This window comes from Apostichopus japonicus, chromosome 14 (assembly GCF_037975245.1).
Source record: "Apostichopus japonicus isolate 1M-3 chromosome 14, ASM3797524v1, whole genome shotgun sequence".
NCBI classification, from domain to species: Eukaryota; Metazoa; Echinodermata; class Holothuroidea; order Aspidochirotida; family Stichopodidae; genus Apostichopus; species Apostichopus japonicus.
In genome coordinates, this window is record NC_092574.1 from 27,256,555 (window position 1) to 27,279,597 (window position 23,043).

At 36.0% G+C, this 23,043-nt stretch overlaps 1 protein-coding gene across 2 annotated transcripts in view; it reads right to left on the reverse strand.

Moving 5' to 3' along the window:
- Positions 1-3,172: 3,172 nt before the first annotated feature.
- Positions 3,173-23,043, reverse strand: part of LOC139980107 (uncharacterized) — a 47,735-nt gene continuing 27,864 nt past the window's right edge. For both annotated transcript variants that reach the window (XM_071991486.1, XM_071991484.1), the window contains 23 exons: positions 22,693-22,854; positions 21,785-21,946; positions 20,851-21,066; positions 19,898-20,133; positions 19,228-19,432; positions 18,262-18,525; positions 17,368-17,601; positions 16,505-16,734; positions 15,081-15,283; positions 14,363-14,493; positions 13,152-13,477; positions 12,531-12,675; positions 11,497-11,617; positions 10,918-11,051; positions 9,958-10,174; positions 9,152-9,348; positions 8,103-8,297; positions 7,465-7,698; positions 6,808-6,978; positions 5,611-5,817; positions 5,135-5,395; positions 4,593-4,784; positions 3,173-4,063 (listed from right to left, as the gene is read on the reverse strand). In XM_071991486.1, coding sequence (XP_071847587.1) covers positions 3,903-4,063; positions 4,593-4,784; positions 5,135-5,395; positions 5,611-5,817; positions 6,808-6,978; positions 7,465-7,698; positions 8,103-8,297; positions 9,152-9,348; positions 9,958-10,174; positions 10,918-11,051; positions 11,497-11,617; positions 12,531-12,675; positions 13,152-13,477; positions 14,363-14,493; positions 15,081-15,283; positions 16,505-16,734; positions 17,368-17,601; positions 18,262-18,525; positions 19,228-19,432; positions 19,898-20,133; positions 20,851-21,066; positions 21,785-21,946; positions 22,693-22,854 — 4,604 coding nt within the window. In that variant the 3' untranslated portion in view covers positions 3,173-3,902. The remainder of the gene's footprint in view (positions 4,064-4,592; positions 4,785-5,134; positions 5,396-5,610; positions 5,818-6,807; positions 6,979-7,464; positions 7,699-8,102; positions 8,298-9,151; positions 9,349-9,957; positions 10,175-10,917; positions 11,052-11,496; positions 11,618-12,530; positions 12,676-13,151; positions 13,478-14,362; positions 14,494-15,080; positions 15,284-16,504; positions 16,735-17,367; positions 17,602-18,261; positions 18,526-19,227; positions 19,433-19,897; positions 20,134-20,850; positions 21,067-21,784; positions 21,947-22,692; positions 22,855-23,043) is intronic.

Below are 23,043 nucleotides of genomic sequence, written 5' to 3' on the forward strand. Positions count from 1 at the left end.
ATTACTGATTCTTCTAAATGTACGAGATCATTTGTGAACTTCATCAGAGAAATATCCGTCTCTTTTTCCATCTAGATAATGAATAGAAGAAAACGTATCCCATAAATGTCGGTAAAAACAAGTATCTCATCTCTATATATATTTCTCATACCAATGAGAGGACGACGCTAAGAGGATGAGCAATTTGATCCGGCAGCAATGACGTGCATTGCAGAAAAGTATCGGTTAGATAAACACGAGCTGCAGAAAATATTGATATCCCAGACATATTGGACACACAGTTTTCACTTACATTAATCCCTAGATCTGACACAAATACCACAGAGTCTTCTAGTTCGATGTCATGACTATATAAACCTACCTAGAATACAGCCTGTCGTTATTACCATTGAAATATTAATTAAAATGGCATTCATGTCGGTGCCATTATTCAGCTTACTAGAAGTATACCGGTCGTTTACCTCACATATTGGAACTTATGCATGCCATTTCCACGAGAGAACTTTAATTCAAGTAAACTGTATTTGCTGATTCACTGACTTAGATTGACTAGATCATACTCTGGTTAAGAAAGTTCTAAGTTATACATTTTACCTATATTTTCTTGCCAAAATAAAAGAAGCAGCAGAAGCATGGTGTTTCTCTGTTTTGTACTTTCGCAAGGTTTACTTTTACGAAAGGTACAGACAATAAGACACGACATTTTGTTCTTTTTGGTTTCGATGATAATCGTAAACTTTGAAGACATGCAGGCGGATGAGTGTATGGGAGTGCGGGTGTGACGCCTTGCTTATAAACACGATATCTCAAGAAGGGATGATTGGACCAATCTCATATTTCGTATGTAGGAGTACCATGTTAAGAATAAGAAGCCTATTGTTTATAAAGGAGGTCGCTCATTTGGGGTAACCAGAAGTCAAATAGTGGACACCTTGTTGTATAAACTACCGCATCTCCCACCGACCAGCATATGAGATGACACGTGCGTAACACCTCATCAAAATAGGAGAGGCTGCTGGTAATTAGAAACAAGCTTAAGGGCATCCGTAGATATGAATCAAGAATTCTAGACAAATTCTAGATTAAATTAAGTATTTTGCTAACTTACGTCGTTGGAAACATGCCTGTGCACAAAGGTGTGTAATGAAACGTACTGTTAATTAATGTATTAGAATGGACGATATAATTGTGAATAATCGGTTATAAATTGTTGCTTCTTATTTCGCAATTTTAGAGAATCATTGCCAAATAAAACTTCAGGTGAGGATGTAGTAACGTTGGGGAAATGACCAGGCTCCGTGTACGAAAATTAATTTTCGCAAAATCTTATGGAACAGGGGTTAAAATTTGCCCGGTGCCTGGTTAATGTACGGCTTGTAGGCTTACCGAATGGAGTAGAAGAACCCTATTATGGTAGATATCAATCTCTATGCTGAATACAAGAAAGTCGAGTTCATAAACTGCCAATGTGAATATTGTTTGTCATATCTCAATGCTTTTGCTGTACTAATAAGATTGAAGTTTGGTGTTCATCCTGGCCATACCTTCTAGCCTAGTGTGTCACATTCATACACGATTATTCATGTAGTACATTGAAACCACATTGTAATTTTGCTGTCTGATTGTTCTTACCAGACAATTCAACGTCCAGGGTGATTGCCTTTTTCAAAAGTGACTTAAACTCTTCACGAAGAGTGGCTCAACGCGAAAAGATGATAAATTGTGTAGAATTCACTTTTAAAGGAAGAGTGAAGAAAATCTTGAACACTCTCAAAGAGAGAATTGTCTCGATAGGAATTAACAGATGTATATAAGACGTCCTCGCTAAACAATTAACTAGCGAAAAAGGTCCATATTGCAAATAGGACAAGTATAGGCCTGTGCTATGAATATTGACGTTGTCAGGGTTGTTGAGCGCCTGTTATGTAATTAATTTTATCACAGCGCAAATATTCTCCGTGATCTCAGAAGTTGTAATCGATGTAAGGCATTCGAAATTATTATGATGATCCTTTCAAGTTGAATACTACTTTGCGTCTCAATCTGTTTCCGGCTTGTGACTAGAGATAATTCTGTCCACGCGAATGAGGTCCGAAACATAGAATGCCTATAGTGAAAAAGACAAATGGGCTAATATCTTCTACAAATTATCCTGGTAACGAATTGGTTACCGACCTTCAGGCTAGCAATTCGTATTCGCCATTTATTATTTTAACAGAAGAAAGTGTGGAAAAAAATTATGATTGGCGATGTTTTGAAAATGGAAAAAAACATTGATAGTGATGCTTTCTTGGGCGTGTATGTGGAGGAGGGAAGGTAAAGTTTATACTCTAGAATTTTTTTTTAACCTTTCTGAAAAAAGGCTATTAATTATTTTACAACCCTGATCCCAAATAAAGAAGGTATATGTTAATGGTCAGAGGGCCTATATCTGTTCAATTGGATCGAGACTATCGTCATTTCCCAGTTTCCTGGCGCCTATATCTCCGTTGAAGGCCAGGATGATATACCTGTAATGCTTGGAGTAATGTCGACATTACCGGAGTGTAGTGTAGTACAGAGGATTCATCCTCATGTTGTCTCTACCGTTTATAACGGTCATTTTTTTGTTGATCCTAAGAGAGTCTGTTGATTAAAGGTTGTGTCCTTGTATCGAAACATACAACCTCCCCCCCGCCCCGCTCACCGAGCTCTCCATCGAGGGACACGACCGTTCTTTCCCGATGTCATCCCACCCTATCTAAGCAAAACGTCTGGTAATGTCATTTACTAGAGAATCTAGATCTATGAAGTGGGTCACAGAAAGGTCGAAGCCGTAACTAAAAGTGTATAAGCTATACTGTGGCAGATTGGGGACCCATACCAAATACAGTGCCGTATAATGCAAATGAGAAAGGTGAGGCAAATACCTACGGGTCCAACATGATCAGCCCAAGGTCAATAACCCAAGGTCAACAGCCTCGAGGTTTTAATTTAATAGACTAACGGGTAGGGCAATCAAAGGGACTTATGTGTACAAAGCGTGGTGCCTGGCTCTACCGAAATTGTCGACATTCAGTAACCTATGGTCAAATCTTAACAATATTCGAATTAATACATCTGTAGAAATTCGTTCATTCCAGAAAAAAATAATTGTTTGCAATAAATGACGACAAGTACAATTGAAAATGGACACAGTTCTCATTTGCTTTTTATAGCGTCTTGGTTTGTTCAATTATTATATATCTCTTAATAAATTTATGAAATACACATAGCTGCTTGAAAGTAATTAACACATTATATTATACAACTGTTAATTAATGAGATCTTTTGCTAGGCTGGTGGATGTAGGCACTCCAGGATAACACAATTGTCAACTTCATGAGATATGGTAAGACCAAACCTCAATTTCAATTATTACAGATTCCGAATACGCGGTGTCTAGTCTGAATCAATTTAAAAGAAAGTATGTTTTGTTATGTGGTAAACAATAGAAACATACAGCAAATACAGTGTCCTGGAAGCAACAGAGTGGACTTCATGAGCCCATGATTATGCTATATCCTAATATATCACATCAAACCAAAGTAATGCTGAACTGTCTAACATTAGCACGCCGAATTTTTATTACCATATAAGAAGAATTCGGTTACCTGAAACAAAGACAAAATTTCTATCTACTTAAAATGTGAGATACCTACTTGTTTAAACAAAAAGAAAACGTTAATACCTATGCAAAGCAACAAATAGACAAAAACAAAGGAACACTTTGGAGGTATTCTTAAGAAGTATAAACATTACAAGCCAAAACAACTCCCCTTGCAGATTCGCAACTTTATATAACTTCTTGATAAACTGATAAAAGGAAAGAAAAAACCACAAACCAAAATTAAAAGGAAGAAGAATAATAGCAATACTTTTACTTATATATCCGTAATGGTACACTCCTCAATAGCACCAATATGGCTGGTTTTACTCGGGGGACATTCAATACAGAATGTTGTTCCCACATCTGGTTGGTAAGAACCAGCTGGGCAGAAGAAACAGGACTGATCCTTCCAAAATGAACCACGCTCACAAGGTACTAAAGCACAAAGAGAAAAGAGACATATATGTATAAGAAATGAGGCATCGAATTCAAAACACTGGAACAGATTTACAACATTGATCTGTAAAGATGAAAAAGAACTTGGATTTGTTTTGCCTATTGGACCGCTGCTGTGTCATACTTACCCTTCCCCCACCCCCTTCATGTGACTAGATGAGACTGTTTATATCATGGAAAATACAAATGCAGGAAGACTTATCCACCATATGTCGGGGGCTTTACATTCAACCAAGGACTTAAACAGATTAACTGCAAGTCCATATATATCCTTTGCAACCACGGTGGTTTTACATATAATAAATGCAAATCCACACATATTCATTGCAACCACCATGCGAATAAGACAGACCTACTTGGTTTTCATTGCTTATTTATAGTATCGTTTACGTTAATAAGCGGTTACTTGCATTACTGGACATTCTTCTGACAGCTTAAACAATTTCCCAGTTTTATTCGTAATAATCTGTGCTAACCAGGGTAATGTATATGACAGTGAAAAACTGACCACAGAGCAATGTTTGGCCGTTGATGTAAGTACCCGGCGGACAGAGTGGTGTTCCCTCAACATTTACAGTGGTGGTATTCAGATGATGTATCTGGCCAGAAATAGATATTAAAGCGCCACCTTGATCTATATCCTCATCGACTAAACGCATAATAATCGGCGCTATATCTGTCTCGCTTGGTGATTCTGTGTCTGTTATGGTAAAAAAAATGATCAATAAATGATAAACAATAGATGATAAATATTAGATGATAGACAATGCGTGACAAGATACTGATGAACTGCAAGCCACAAAAATGAATCTGGCCTTCAAGCGCCAGAAGTCCATTACAAAATAGATTATAACAATGGCTAATTCAATTGGTTAGACTAATTCGATTCAATTAATATGTATTTGTGACTAAAACTAATAACCGGCGAAAAATGTTGAGCATCGATTTACTTCCATCAATTAGTCATTAACTCCTTCAATCAATACGAAAAGAGGGTGTATTTATGATCTTTTTGTGAATGATCTCCAATAGTTATATTTGCATACGTACCTAATTCAGGATCATAGTTGACAATAAACGTCACTGCTTTGGTGACTCCGGTCCCTTGAACAATCTCATCGTCCATGGGGCAACCTTCCACATGGACAGCATCAAAATAGCATTCGGTACCCGGTTGGCATACTCTATTTAATACCAGATTTGTGCTTCTGGTTATCTCCTCTATCACGATATCTCGGTTCTCTGTGGTACAGGATAACTCTGTGTATTTACCTGAGTACTCAACCATGACTTCAGACGGTGACACTGGTCCTGCAAGTTAACACAAATCGAAAGAATATTTAATGTATAAGCCTATGTGAACATGTGTTGGCTTTCAATTTTATTTCGTTTCCACCTTCTTCTTGGGTGTTACCTTGATAACTACTTAGACCTTACAGAAATATGGTCCATTATTTCGACTAATAATATATTCAGGGTTAAAATGGGATATAATAATTTTATTTATTTTACATCGATGAACTTACTGATACAACTAGATACTCTCATAGAGGGGTTGTCCGGAGTTTCCACATTCCACAGGTACTGTAAAGAAACACCACAGTGGTAGCTCTCGAGAGGAGGCACGCTGGCAACAAAACCCTCGTTACACTGATGGACGCAGAAATATTCCCAGTCTTCTGTAGTGTTACAGCGTAAGTAACCATTTTCAAACTGAGGTATAGGCTTGCACGCTGTGGGTAAATTGAGCAACGTTTCATGCATAGAACTATACAATGGAGAGTACGTGTGTTACAAACCAGTGTACATAGTATGTGGCTTACTATCCTCTTTCATTCCAACAGAGAGAATTCGCTCTTTGGGCGCGTCTTGAATCACATATGAGTGAAATGAATTGTACCAATCAGCACTTTCATGACATTGTAGCTCTAACACTGTAGTGAGCTCGTACTACATGTAATAATTCGTTTTAAGAGAGCTCGCTCTGTGAAGAAAATTGAGTTTAACTGATTGAAAAGTCAATCTGAACATCATAAGTTGCGATTTCGCAATCTTTCAAAGTACTTTGCTCTGACTTAAATCTACACACGTGAATTCTGGGGATTGCTTAAACCCTAAATGACCGAAGATGATATTTGTGTATCAGAACTTGCCTGCTACGTATAAACTAAATTATCAAACTATTGATGTGTTTATGATAGTTGTTGTGTCTGTAGACAAGTAATTAAATTTACCATAAATATTAAATTTGGGAATGAAGACAAGTATTCAAATCCTTACCAACAAAACAACTGTCAGCTAATAACACATGTTATTGATATTATATCTTGTTCTAGAAACCTTATACTTAAATACATTAACGTTCAAAGTTATATGAGTGTAAACGCAATATTCACTTGTCAACCCCTTAACAAAAACCACACACACACACATAAGCGATTAAACAATGCTGTGTAGTTGAAGGATAATCACACGTATGGCAATGTCCCAACATTCTTCTAAAAGGTTACTCCAAAGCGTGCAAGCGTTGAGTTTTATACATATCAAATAATCAATAAAGAATTAGGGTATGCTTCTAGTCGAGTAGAGATGGAGAATTGAAAAGAAGGAAATTGATATCTTTTTGTCAGGTGTTCAAGTATGATGATATCTTTGATGTGGAATATCCCTGTACGTAAATACGACCTATGAATAATTTGCAGTTTTGAAAACGAATGTATCACCTGGACAAGGATGGAGATTGCATGCTGTCGTCTGCACGTCTTCCCCGTCACATGGTAAGCCGCCATTAGAAGGGGCAGGACTGCTGCAATAACGAACTCGTGTCATGTTGCCTTCGCCACATGATCTGCTACAATCTGTCCAAACTGACCACTCACCCCACTGGCCATCGACTAAAGCAAAAAATGATTTTCGCTGTCGTGAATACTTTTAAGGAGATTTTCTACTTGCTTACAATAAACTTTATACCATGGTCGCTTTCAGAATAAGGAGCAACTTTAGTTTAAGTGATAGAGAATTTTAGTTTTAAATCGATAATACGTGTTTATTTGTAACTTTTTACAAGAATCAAGCTTGATAAAATAAATAACAATCGTGATAAATATATAACTAGACTAATCACGCTAACTTTTCTTCACTAAATTTGTGCATGTGCCCTGCAGTGAACTGCTACTAAAAATACATCAAGGTAAACTGAAATAGAAAAATTCATAGGCTTAGTTTATGAAAAATAGTACTGTTCAATTTTGAACACACATAACAACAAAAAATACTGCACAGTTGATCCCATCTCAACGGAACTCAACGCGGCATGCTGGTCTCAATAACGATGTTAACTTATACTAAGAGGAGAGATAATATTTTCTTTTGTTACTTACCAACAGAAATTTCACAAGAAGAACCACTAGCGTTTTCCGGACACATACATGTAAAACTACCCCGGCCGTCAATACACGTGGCTCCCGCAGCACAAGAATATTCTGTACAATCAACAACGTCCTCATGACATGTTGTTCCTGTGAGATATGGCGGGCAGAGGCAGGTGTATCCATGGTAACTGTCGATGCAGGTTGCTTCAGTGGAGCATGGATAGGACGCACAGTCATCAAATGCTATAAATAAAAGTAAACCAAAACAGAAGTATTAAGTCGCAATATCTGGCTACTTTCTGTATATAGGCTATTGTTATTTGAATGTTAACTAATGTTTTATCAGATAAACCCTGTGATGTTATTACGGCTGATTTACTTCCGAAGATGTACTTTCCTACAACAACATTGTTTTGTAATTGCCCTAAACATTTGGTACATTGGAAATAATAGCCTAACTGACATTGTTCTCTGCATTCAGAATTGTTTGCAAGAATAAACTTTTCTTAAATTAAAAAAAAAAAAAACCTTTGGTAGGACAGTGAATTTCTCCACCAAGTTCTGAATTTATACCGATAATAAGTAGCCAATAGTTAAACAATAAAGAAAGAAATCTGATAGTTTTGAAAGTGAAACAGTACACGAACCTTCACATTGGGAGGGCGTTATTACACCTACACTTTTTTCGATGCTTGCTAACAGATCGTGTGAAATGAGAATATTTCCCCTTGCATCATGAGAACAGTTGTTGGCCATTTCCTGAATCAGCGATTTGTCTAACACATATTGCCAAATGTTTACACTACTGAAGGTCCTTGTGAAGTCCGAGCGGGTCGGTGATCCTGAGGACGAACAATAACTGAATAAAGTCCTAAATTTCTACAAACAGAATGAAAAAAGAAACCTTGCATTGTTATAAAGGTAACTGAACAAAAACCAATGCAATAGTAATTGAAACAAGTTCTGCAGCTGCGTTATATTTCTGAACTGTTCTCGATACTTTCACTTGCCTGAATTAAGTAATTCAATGACAACATCACTACTTCATAACAAAAGGTGATTGCTTATAAATCTTTCATCCATTCACTATGTTGCATTGTTTCCATACCTTATGGAGTCATTCATCTAGCCTCAAATGGAGGAAGTAGCTGGGATTCCTACATATACTAATCATGTGATTACAATAATGGAACAGTTTTCAAAAAGCTTACATTAAGAACATTCAGATAAGTTAAAGGTATTAGACAGTTACATGCACAAACATTCAAGTTTATCTTTAAGATAAACATACAGAAACATTCCAGAAAGTAACAATAAGTAACATGCAGAAATGATCAATAATATTTTAGTATCAGACAATGTATATGCAGAAATAATCAAGTATGTTACACATTTCTGACAGTTACCATACGTAAGCATGCTTACATGCTGTAGTCTTCCTACAGTTACATGGAGGACGACTGTTTAATAGTCTTCCATGCAAGTACGGTGCAGTCACGGTTTGCAACATTCCGCACTTCTTGAGTACTGAAACCAGCAAATGTAGTTTGTACTTTATTCATCACAATCAAAATAGCGAACACCTTGCTTTCTTAAATTGCAAAGCAAAGTAATGCAAATGTTTGAAAGCGATTGTTCATATGGACTCCATTTTATTGTCTGGTTTTTTTAATAAATAAGTAAACTTTCACCGTACCATTTCCATCGTAACGTCCAAACACGAATCTATCATGATACTGATTGAAGATGGGACGAACATCGAAGTTATCGCTCACTTCATCAAACATAGTTTCATGACCATCGAGGTAAACATGTAAACAGTAAGGTTTCCAGGTTAAGGCAAAGTGATGCCATTTTTCGTCTAAAACAGTTCCATAAATTCCAAACACACCACTATTGAGAAAGTAAATAACAGATATATAACATTCGAAGACTACTTTTAAAGAACAATTGGTTGGTGACTACATATAAAACATTGTGCCTTACTCCAAGCTTTGCAGAATAATTTCACGCAGATAACAAGTCTATCACATAATTTGTTATCAGCCCTGCTATGGTTAGCGGTCTATTACATAATGTGTCACGTAGGTTGGTCCTACGCACATATATGTGAGTATTGAAGTGTTAGAGCATGCACGGACGTGTATTTTACTAGTCCTAGCATGAATATAACAACCATAGTCAAATATAATGTATATGAAATGTAATAACTAAATATAGTCCCAAAGCAATACAAAAGAAAAGCTATATTCGTGTAGGTTAACTCCCACTTCCAAGGAGATAAACTACCCTAAATGAAAAAATACGTTAATCATCTGAAATGATAAAAATATACCTGAAGCGGACAAAATTGTTTATATGTGGGTGTTTTAAAACTAAGACTTAATTTGGGAGGAAACAAGGAAAAAATAATCAAACAGATTCATGAATCAATGTTATCAAAGTTGACAAAAATACATTATAGGACGACAATAACGTAAAGAAAGAGAATGGTTAAATTACCCAAAAAGATTAACTAATATTTGACTTTTGGTAGCTGTTATAGCAAGAGGTGAGTATTGTCCGTCTTGTACGTACTCCAGGATGACCAGATTATGTATTACATTCGATCTTAGCCAAATGGAAACAGTGAAATTAAAAACTGGGCGTGGTTGTACCAGGATAACATCTATGGTAGAGTAATCCAAATTTAACTCAAGGTCAAAGTCACCATCAAATTCTGTAAACAAATTTGGAAATACAATGACTGTGCGAAATGAAGGAAATTGTGCAAACGGCACAATACAATAAAAAAAGAGAAAAATGATTCATCCGAAACACGTGGCTAAGAGGAACGTATGGTGAGGGGGGGGGGTGGCAAGTCCGGTACTTGTTACGTGTTAAATGCAGTGGATGAATTATATGATTAATAGGATGTTTACCAATCTGATCCAGTTAAGTAAGTACTTGAATGTATGTAATTTGTATTCGAAATTATTATAAAAAATAAAATCAGTTAGAGAACTAATTCAATACATTCTGTATACAATTACGCATTTAATGTCACCGATAAGCTCTTTGGGTATTCATAACTAGATCCAAACGTGTCAAACTAAACACTTGAGCAGAAATATCATTTCAGTTTTTTTTTTAAAGTAATATTCAGAATATGTGGAAGAAAAGTTGGGGGGGGGGGGGTAAGCAAGTGTTGCCCATCTATTGGTACATTAAACTTATTTTTATATAATTATGAATTTCATTGCTTCATTCAAGGCCCAATCATTTGAAACGACGATTAACAATTTCCGTTGCCTCTTGAAACTGTCTTCACAAGAATAACTTCAGGTAGATATCACGTACTGAGTAAAACAATTGTCCTCTGCCTCAACTAAATCAATCTATTTTCACCTTTGTATCAAATTTAAGATACAGTGTAAATTAGAAATCTTAATAACTGACCAAAACATATCTGCTATGACTTACTTAGCTGGCAATAATCACCATGGAAACCATGTTGACAATTACAATTATATCCGTCCAACCCATCAACGCATGTTGCACCATTCTCACATTCATTATCGTGACAGTCATCGATATTTTCATCACATGTTTGTCCGCTGTTTTAAAAATGAAATCGAGATAAAACAAGTTAACATGTAGACTTTTATTATTTTGAAACAGTGTCAGTATAAAAGAGTCGTCTTTATATTTTCTACCTACTCTTTAACAGCTAGAATAGGTATGACACCTTGCCTCTTTAAACGATAATTTTCCTTCACAAAATGTCGGCCCAAAGTTTTGGCTTTCTATGATTCTAGTATTTATTACACACAATGTGCATCACTATGTTGACAGTGTAAGTTGTAGCAACATTTTATTTTCTTTGGTCTCTTAGTTGTTAAGGGTAAATTTTTCTTTCTTTCTTGGCGGTGCGTTGCGGTAGGTCAAATTTCCACAAAGGGTTTCCGTTAGACGTGTTTTGAATAACAGCATTTAAATCAATTTCTCTAGACAAAGGAAACGCGGCTGACTCGAAACATATGAAGTTTAAGAACTACTTACGTATAACCAGCGATGCAATTACATGTGAACTCATTAATATCATCAAGACAAGATCCTCCATTACTACACGGATTGGGAATACAATCGTCCTCATCTAACTCACACCTAGATCCAACATAACCTGTAAGAAATAGGCGAAAAATAATTGAAAAATATCATAAGGAGAAATAAACTCAATATTTTTAAACACTCTATTTTAATAACACTTACCAACAGTCAGAATATTTAAGACAACATAATTCTTTTTCTATTTTGTTGTTGTTATATATCTGTCATTATATACGTCTTAGAACTTCGCCTACGTTACCTTCATAGCAAATCTGCGAAGTCTCTGCATATGAAAAAATTGAACTGAAAGTGGCAGTTCTTACCAGGAGATGATGTATTTTTTTAATATGCATTATGTTATCTACCTTTGGTAGTGATTGGGCAAGGAGTTGGGAGGGAGTGGGGTTAGGTGAACGGATATTAAATGATCAATATACAATTTGTTGCTATAAACCGAATGATAAAACAAATAGAGCTTCTTGGGTGGTATCATGTAGTATTAATATCTTACCAGCTACTTATAAAAAGCAGATACAAATGCAGTTCCCGTAATGAAAAGAAGAATATAATAAACTTCCTTCAAATTCTGATGTAATTCTTAAAGGAACATCTCAAAGTTTATTTGTGGATATTCAATAATGAATAAATTTGGTAAGGTGCCACGTAGCATTAAGTAAATTGTACGGAACTCACAAAACAATTTGTAAACATACTTGTCAAAGTGTAACCGAGCGCCCATTATCCATGAAAATTTTGAGTGGTCTATTTCAACAACAAGTAACGCACTTGTACCCTATGTTTAATCAATAGATGTGACCATTATCCATTACACATCCAACTGATTTTAATATCATTGCCAATTCCCATTTAGACAGAAGACAACAAAATATAACATATTATATCTCTCTTTTCGGGAGAGAATCACCAATAGCCACCCAGAAACAAAAGCCTGTCAATCCACTATATGTTCCACGAACACAACTTACCATCAAGACAGGAGCAGATGGCAAGTCCATCTTCCTCAACACAAGATCCTCCATTTTGACAAGGCTGTGCAATGCAAGGACTAACCGTATCCTCACAAAAAGTGCCAATAAATCCAGTGGGACAGAAACAAGAGTATGATCCAACCTGTTTGTTGAAGATATTAACCATTAAACAACACCCCAACAAACTATTTAGCAGTTGTTGAAATTAGAAACTTAAAATGTACGTGTTTAATTATTGTGGACAACTCATACCGAAACATATATTGTGGAAACAAAACATATATTGTTTATGCAGGAACATTACACATACTGACCGGTGACCTTTTTACAAGGGAACAACAGTTACATCCACATGAAGAATGATAAGTAGATTCCTTATTAATTTCATGTTTACAGTACACAAGCTAAACGTCATTCTGCAATACATAAACAAGTGTACATCATCCATAAATATCCTTTCGTCACAGAATGTCTTGACTCGGGATTTTAGCAGGTACATGACGTCATATATATATAAATATATATATATATATATATAAATATATATATATTTATATATATATATATATATATATATATCTATATTTATATATATAAATATATGTGTGTAAATCTAACCTGGTCAACACAGGGAGCACCATTAGCACATCTGTTATCCACACAATCATCTATGTTAATCTCGCATCTGCTACCAGTTGCGCCATCAGGACAAGCACAGAAAAAAGGGCCAAATATTCCAAATATTCCAATGTTGATACAGTGTCCTCCGTGCATACATGGATTCGGCTGACATGGATTCTTCAACACTTGACATTTTGTCCCCAATCTATTTAGGGGACATTCGCATGTATATTCGTTAATACCATCGATACATTGAGCAAATCCTTGGCAGGGCTTATTCAGGCAATCGTCAATATTAACGTTACAGAGGGAGCCAGTAAATCCTTCAGAAGATTAAAAAACAAGATATTTGATTGACGGCCCTATTCTCACAATGTGCTAAAAGCAACAGTATACAGTATTCGGTGAATGTAGCTGTATGGATGAATGCATGTTTGAAATGTGTCATGAACAACTTAGAACAAATTCGTGCAACCGATACACGGGTACAACTTCAATAGTCTTTTCATAACTACATACATATTTCATTATAAAGTTATGCATGTTACATCCTCATTGCTTTGATTTTTGTGGTTGTGGTTGTGATTGTGATTGTCAGTATTAATCGATATTATCGGTATCAACTTATAAGTTGTATTCAACACACATCTATTTGGCCATGAACACGTGTTTGCCATGTCTAAATTAATGTTGTAAGATATAGTCCATAACTGCCTAATAGATATGCCAGAAAACTGTATAAAACTATGTATACAAATGATCTGCCGTACATAGGGATGATATCTTTATAACTAATGTCAAGTCACATTTCTCAAATTGAAAGAATTAACACAAGAAAATAGGCTGCTTAAGGTTCTCGTCAATTACTTCTGGAAGATCGACAATTTAAAAGATCAAAGAGATCAACCAAATTTTTTAGCAAACTGCCTATCGACTGTAAAAGGTATTTGTAAGTAAATGTATCAGTTAGAAGGTCTGACATTTCGATCCTAATCGAATCTTCTGCAACTAAGGCAAAGCTTTCCCTCTTTTTCAAAGGCAACCCAATTTATATGTTGTTAGATGACTGAACACAGTACTACGATAACTGTAACTATTGTTTATATCGTAGAAAAAATTCAACGCCTTCCGTAACGAAGAACAATAACTACAAGTAATGGTTTCTGAAGCAATATAAAGCAATCTAAGATAACAGCAGAGGATGTCACCTGTAGGACAGATACACGAGTAAGTTTCCATCCCATCAACGCACGTAGCTCCATTGATACATCCGTGATCAATGCAATCATTCAGACTAATGTCACAGAGTTCTCCTTCCCACCCACTCTCACAAGTACATCTGGAAATAAAATATTAAGAAAGTTGTAATTTTGTGATTTTTATCTCTCCAATAATATTTATAAGGTCTTCATCTTAACTAAATTATGTTTGGGTGACGAAACATTAACATGAAAGCAATTCTATAGCTCATGGGAGCTTATAAAGTGATAACAAACATTGGCAGATTGGATTTAAATAAGTTTTATATTTGTTCTTTATGATTTTGACAAACACGACTCGTCTTTAATTTTGTTATGCTAATTAAGTCCAACCACTAAATATAAGAACAGATTATTGTTAAAGATGTTTTATATTGTAAAATCGATTATGCAACATGTTTATTAACATGTTTTTATTATGTTATCAGGCACAACATTAATTTCTATGCTGCAATATATAATTTTCTCTAATGTTGTTGTCTCTTTTCGTTATACATTTCCTTCGCATCGTTGGTGTGTACGGGTCTTTTTCTTGACTGCCATATTTGGGTTTCTATTTTAGTTATTCTATTATATGCGCTTCAATCAGTCTGAAAAATAACCTGAAATTGCTTTAGAAACGGCTGCTTTGCTAACTTTCAAAAACAAAGAGGGATGAATTTCTCACCTAAAACCACCAACCAGATCGTCACATACCGTACTATGGGCGCAAGGATTAGATATGCATTCGTCGATTTCTATGCCACAATATCTACCATGATAACCCTCATCACAAACACAGTCATAGTGGGCATCATCCCTCCGCATGCAGTGACCATGAACGCATTTGTGTCTGAGGCAGACGTCTTTAACAAGTTCACAAAATTGCCCCTGAAGGAAAAGTAGATACAATCGAGAAGAAAACCAAACGTTGTAGTCTTTTTAATAATTATATAAAGGGTTTTCTGTAAAAGGTATAATATTCTGAAATAAACGATTTTCAAAACTAATAACTAAGTTAGTACGGTGGAACATTACACATGTGGCAATGAACCAATAGGAGAGGGTTTTGAGGGTGACATCATCTGCCTGAAGTATTACCACCTATAGGACGACGAATACATGTTTACAACAGTAAGCAGAGGAGGATTAAAGACGAGAAGATTTAACTTGGCTGATGGAAAATAGTATACGAACTATTGGGGTCTTGTTCTCTTAATGAAACGAATATTTGACTTTATAAGCCAAAAATTATAAAAACAAGAGAACCAATTTTCTTCATGATTTATATAAAATTACGTTTTTCCTTAACTAAGTACTTTCAAATTCCCATTCCAAGCCACTACGATACGCCGTTCTTATGTTGCCTAAAACAAATCAACCCACACCCAGTTCTGTTATATGTTAAATTATACAAGGTTAATATATAAGTTTGCGGAAATTTGTGTGAAAAGCTATGTTGATTATTAAGGGTTCAGTGTTTGCATACATGCAGCCTGTACTCATAGCTAGTACAGTAACTACCGGTGCCACCTGTAACACATGTTACCGTGTTACGAACACAAAGTAGTAATTACTGATACACGGTTGTGGGACATGAACAGTGGCGTTACAGCTGGCACCAGTAGTTACTGTACCAGCTATGTGTTTGAAGTAAAGGAGGCAGGCACCGCTTGATTGTAGTTCACACCTCTCTTTAAATACGCCAATTCGTTATGCCGAGAACGAAGAAAGTTCGAAAATATCCATAAGCCAACTTATAGCATAAAACTTCTAGATACGACTTCATGTTAGAATCGCGTATTAAAGAACTGGCACTCACTGGTTGGTACAGCAACTACGGATCATGTCCCAAAACCTTGCATTCGTAATTACTACTTTTTGTTCGTAATGTGTACGAGCTATTGCATCGGTTGATACAGGACAACACCCTTTGCGGGATTTTTAGACCTTTTTTATGATATTAATGAAATATGCTAGGTTCAAATTCATTGGCATGTTGCAAATACAAATAAGCCTGTCAAATCTTCAAATGCTATTTTAGGTTACATACAACAAATCAAGTAAACGCTCGCCATAGTCCGTCATGTGACCTGCAACGTTACGTCTTACCTCATGGGCAGTATCACACATACAATATGATCCACGTCGTGCCTCTACGCAAGTACTGTTGTTTTCACATGGACTGGAATGACAAAAAGGAAGCCGATTCTCGCAATGGGACCCATCATAACCAGACATACACGAACAGCTGAATGTTCCATCTCCAATTTCAGTGCATTCTCCATTGTTAAGACATGGATTGGGACTGCAAGGGTTAACCTTTGTTTCACAATATGTACCTATGGCAGGTAAGAAACATGGTATGTATCATAATATGTTTTCGTGCCGGAGGGTTATAAAGTAACGGAAGCAGTGTGCTTACAAAAGATCTAAAATGAGAAATTCGATCTCCCAAATGAAGTTGATGAGTACCAGGTACGTCGGTACATACACAGTACATTGATGAAACTTGACATACTTGCACATAAACGCCAAATCGTGTAATAATGCATTTCCTATGTAATACTTGTACATTTGCAATCTGCAAAGCCTAAAATAAGTAAAAACTTACATTACATTACAGCAAAGACTGTTATTAACTTCCTTAAGCCCTGCAGAGTACTATTCGGACTCTTATCCGGATTGTAAATCATGCGACATCCATCCATTCATTCTTACCTATCTTATGGACATTATATATAGCTGGTATAAAGAAAATGTCATAAACCACATGACAATGTTAAAATACTTGAAATCACTGTATTTCACACTATGAAACGTTTCACCATATGATGAGAAAAACACTCTACAGAAGGGAAGCTGATATCGGATTTTACGATGATTCTGTTTACAGTCACTTATGTCCCGTGCCAGCTTGCCAGCTACAGCGAAGTTGAAGCTAGCAGCATAACGTTTAATCAATGCTACTGTACCTCTAAATCCGTTCGGACAATCGCAAGTACTGATAACCTGATCATCTGAACAACTTCCTCCATTCATACAGGTAGAATTAATACACCATTGGATGATATCTTGACATCGACTTCCGTCGTAGTCTCTGGTGCATTGACATTTAAACTGCCCAATCACCTCTGTAACAACGCAGGTGCCTCCATTGAAACATGGTGAGCTTACGCATGGATCTTCAACAGACTCACATTGGGAACCTAAAATATCATCAAAAAGCAAAATTGAAAAAAAAGACAAATTATTCCATATCTATTATAAATTTAGCAAAAGAATAGGTAAATCGGAGTATCACCAACAATTGCAATTAATTATACAAAAAATTCTACTTTTCTCGGACGCCTTATTATTTTGGTATATTAAACACATACAAAGAAAAAATCCCACATTTTGGCCTTCTTAATGCATGGTTTACTACAGATAAAGTGTCACCGATACTTCAAAGCGTAATCGATGCCTTTCCGGGAACCGTTTGTATTCTCTATATTATTACAGATTGATGAAAGTATTTATCCTCTAAAATAGCTGTACTTAAAAGAGGTATTCCTTTTGTGACCAGATCTTTCATATTCATAATAAGCTTGAAAGTTATGAATATCAAGCATTTCGCTGTCTTTCTATAATAAACAAAACTTTAAAGTGAGCAATTTACCATAATCACATATGTCTAAGGTATTATGCAACCTCAACCTAACACTAAGCTTTGCAGAAGCGTGGTATCCAAAGCTTGAACTATCAACATCTGGGTTGCCTTTGAGCAATATCCTTAATTGTATTTACTTCTTGACACATGAAAAGTCAACTTTCATCCTTATATCAAAATGCAGCTATATTGGTATTATTCCCTGTCTACAACGTACCTTTAAATCCAGGAGGACACTGACATGTGTAGCTGTTGCTAAGATCATAACATGTACCATTATTGCTACATGGTTGGCTGTCACATTCATTCACATCCAACTGACAGTTGACACCAGTGTAACCTGCTACACATTCACAACGATAGCTGAACTCCATCGACCTGACTTCGCCAAGCATGCCTTCGTTCAGGCACGTACCTCCATTTTGACATGGATGGCTTTCACATGGCGTTACTTCTTCCTCACAATGGCTTCCGGTCTTACCTTAAAAGGGAAACAGACGGATTAAAAGCAACGGTGTATGATGAACTGAATTTGCAAACTTTTCTGCGGTACTGTTAAATTATAATGTGGTTTGATATGTATTTTTTTAGAAATTTATTTATACATGCTCGATTGCGAAATTTAATCTTATAAACATGATTTTGGGCTCGACGTCAAAAGGTTTCCCGGAAATAATGACATGTGTATTTCATATTCTACAACTCTCTTATGATATAATAATTCATTTACTTTTTCAATACTAGTGCACCCTCATAGTCATTGCATGCATGTATGTAAATACACACACACACACACACACCCACGCACACGCACACACACACACATATATATATATATATATATATATATATATATATATATATAATTATATATATTGGATGTCATACATTGAATTGTTAAATGGGTAACTGTAATACATGTATTAATTTGATCGATGGTTCTATTTAAAGATCACACACTATGAAAGCTACGCCGTGTACGACAACCCATCAGTATAGCTTGAAAACTGCTGCAAAAAGTGATCCTTTTTTCAATTTCTGCGAGCAAAGAAATACCTAATCACAATAATATGATCAAAATCAAGCCATCAAAACTAAAAGCTTTGATCTCGGCAGTCCAGATGGAATCGGTTTGTGCATATTTATATTACTTAAGTCGACATGATGAGGCTTTAATAATTACCCGCAGGACAAACACAGACATATCTGGTGTCTAAATCTACACATGTGGCATACTCAGGACAAGGTTGGTTCTGACATAGGTCAACGTCAATCTCGCAGAGGTCACCCATGAAACCGTTCACACATGAACACGCAAAGTCATTCTCGAGATCAACACAGATACCCTCATTGAAACACGGTTCTGAAGAACACTCATTGATCTCCATCTGTGTAACAGAATAAGGTTAGGCATTTATAAAGTCAGGAACGCGTGCATACTAATGTCGGACTTTCGGTCATTTCCATACCCATGAATTGAGAAAGATGACTCTCTATCTCTCATGTGGTTCATAAATCGGGTAGGAATGATATGCATTTTTTTACTCCACATGGTGCTGTGAGTTACTGTAATTAACTAACTGCGTTTATCACACACACGCACCAATAAAAACTTAAAAATAAATATTGTAGGCAAATTTATTTGTCTTGTAAATACTCTTTGTTGAGCCTTTGAGATAAAGCCTCACATACTGTTACAAAACTGATGTGATTTAGAAAAAAGAAAAGTTAGGAACAAGTAAAAACAAAAGTGTAGTCATGTCCTACTAACGCGATAGGAGGTGTACACTGGTAAGCGAACTGCTTTTAAGTTAAGAATGCAAGAATGATCAGGTATAATTGAATGAGCGTACATCACAAAATTCACCAGTGTAACCAGCATCACATATACATTGGTCTTTGGCGTAATTGATGCAACGACCATGCGCGCACGGATCCGGCTCACAGTGGTCAATTCTCTCTCCACAGTGTACTCCACGGTGTAACCGAGTACAGTAGCAGAAGTAACCACTATCTTGACTGATGCAGGTACCATTATTTGCACAGGGATCAGATATGCAGTTGTCAACTGGAATGGAACAGTCATGGCCTGTGAAAGGAAACGATTAAGGATAAAACTCACATACGTGGTTTTTGACTCAGAAGATTATATCGTAGAGACAGTTTACGAAAGAAATCTACCTACTAAGTGTATAACTGAGCATTTAATGTTCATATCATGACAAACCGTGTAACACTTCTACTAGTAAGGATTATTTTCTATAAGATTTTAGAGGAGGATCGTCGATAGGAGTGGACGGATGTCTTAGTCTAGCACCCAAACTAAAATATAGCCTTATGTAACATTCTTGCGATGCATGGCATTGTTTTCATACAAATCGCGTTAGATTTCATACAAGGGTGCTCTGCCATGAAGTTTAATTATTCTGACTAGTGATTTTATACAGTGTGTTAATGTAAATCAGGTCTAAACGAAGAAACTAACGGCCTCATAACATTAATTCAAGAGTGTTCAATATATTTATCTGTGAATATTTTCTCTTGAAAGCCAGCAGAGCTTATAAAGATGACAAGTTATCAAGATTTTGTTTTTTAATATGTTGGCCTATAAAAAAAAGGAATAATCAATCCCGGTATAAAGCCATTCTTGAAGGGTAACATTACACAGTGCAAAACTAATTTTATGGCATATAAACGATATTGAAATCCCTCCAAAAAGGTTTTTCTTGACAATTGTAATACCTGCACCAGCTTATAGTTAATACTTTCCCAATTTGAGCGATTTTAAGATTATTTTGCTTCATACCTGTGAACAGTTCAGAACACTGACAGAAGAAACCTGAAACTGACTCCAGGCAAGTTCCATTGTTTAAGCAATCGAGAGCACACTCGCCATTATGAATTTCGCACACCCTACCGGCGTAATGTTCTTTACAAGAACAATCGAAGTTATCCAGTCCCGGCACACATGTTCCCCCATTGATACACGGACTCATATCACAAAGGGCTTGACCTGTTAGGACTACATGGAGGGAAATGTAAGTAAAATCGATCATAGTTTTCATAACAAAGGGTTCAGAAGATTAGACTGAAGAAACCGCATATAAAGAATAGTCTATATGAATCCTTGTAAAGAGCACTCAAAGTCGAATTCAAAGACTTAACAAACACACTATTTCCTTAATTTAGAATGGAGACACGAAACCATACAAACCCGAACAATTTCAATGCGAACGTCCAGAGCAAGAATGCTAGTAACCTTTGCGTAATTATCTCGTGTTCCTACATGTTATTACGTGCATTCTGGGCAGACTGAAAATGTTTAGATGGACAAAACAAGCTGTCCTTTAATTACATTTGGTTTAAAAGCTTAACAAAACCATCACAAACATCTGCTACATGTAAGTACGATTTGTATGGACTAATCTGAACAAGAGTAGGATTTTTTTCACTGCCCATCAAAACGTCTCTGATATTCAAAATATACAGACATAAAACTAGTGGTAGTACAATGACGCTTTACCATAACAGCAATATCGCTTAGCTTAGGTAATAGTACAATATTTCTTGCTTAGCAGACCAAATACTGTAATGTACACATTGGCATGACCATATATAAACAATGTCCATATATTAAATGAACTTAGTAGGCTAATGCTAAGTTGGTATGTCTTTAAATGCGCCATTATTGATTGGACTTCAGGTTACTTCTAATTCCATGCACACAAATATATAGATACCTGAACAGTCCTGGCGTCTATTGGCTCCTTCTTCTGGTGAGATGTAACCATCTGGGCAGGCCCGGCAGAAGGTCTCTCCTCTGGAGGGTTGATAAGTATGGATAGTACAAGGTAAACATGGTATCAAACCGGTTGCTGAGTACATCCCCGGAGGACATTGACCTGAAGGAAAGCATTTACTACAACTAACAATAATAATATTCTGGAAGATTTAATACATTTTCTTAAGTTTGACAATAATCGGTGCATATAAAGATCACATCACATATAACTGCTTACACATTTAACTCGCAATATTTACCATTCCAACCATTCAGAAAACAGAAAAGATGAAAGTTTAAATCTATACCATTACAAATTTGCAAGGTTTCTCACGTATGTGAAAATCTTTGGCAGTCGTGTAAGGGATAGGAATATTATTTCAAGGCAAATGTTGAAAATACAACTGTGAGCATACGGTCAATGTTTACAAGTATAAAAGTGTATCACTAAATAAGTCACAGAAAGGAAAGATATTTCGCGTAACAACTTTAGGGCAATATATAAATGAAGTTTTCATAGCAGTTTTGTACATTGGATCCTTATAGCACAGCGATTAACAATAGTCTAAACAAATGATAATATTTAAAAAAAATCGTTTTTTAGAAACATGCTCAATCCATGCTGTATTTTTTTAAATTTATGGCACTTCTTTTCATGCTAGTGTAGTTGTTTGTTTAATAGTAACGTACGGGACAAAAAGACTTAAAGGGCAATTATGTGGTCGTTCGTAACAGTAAACTTTGTTTGTTTGATTGGTATACTATTGGATATGTCAAAACACTGCATAAGGGCAGCACACAGACATTGAAACTAAACGCCGAATTAAGCGATATTAACCTAACCATGGTTATAGAAACGAGACTCACTGATACATTGTTGGACTGAATGAGATCTGTTTGCCCGACACATGGTACCCTCTGGACACGGAAGGCACTCCAAAGCACCGATTTCTGGTTGGTAAGACGTAACATCACAATCTGAGCAAGGAGTTAACCCTGTAGGAGAGTTCGTTCCAACTTCGCAAAAGTCTGAAATTATAAAGTTACTAGTAAATACCAGGAATCGGTCAATCAGGCTTAAGACTATAAGGACAATAAGGATAAAGTGGTCACGTGATAGGTTGACCTTGATGTTTGATGGCGTCAATTGATTCATATAGAACAATATAACAAAGTATCAAACATCTGTAATGGTACATGTTTAATATCATTACCTGC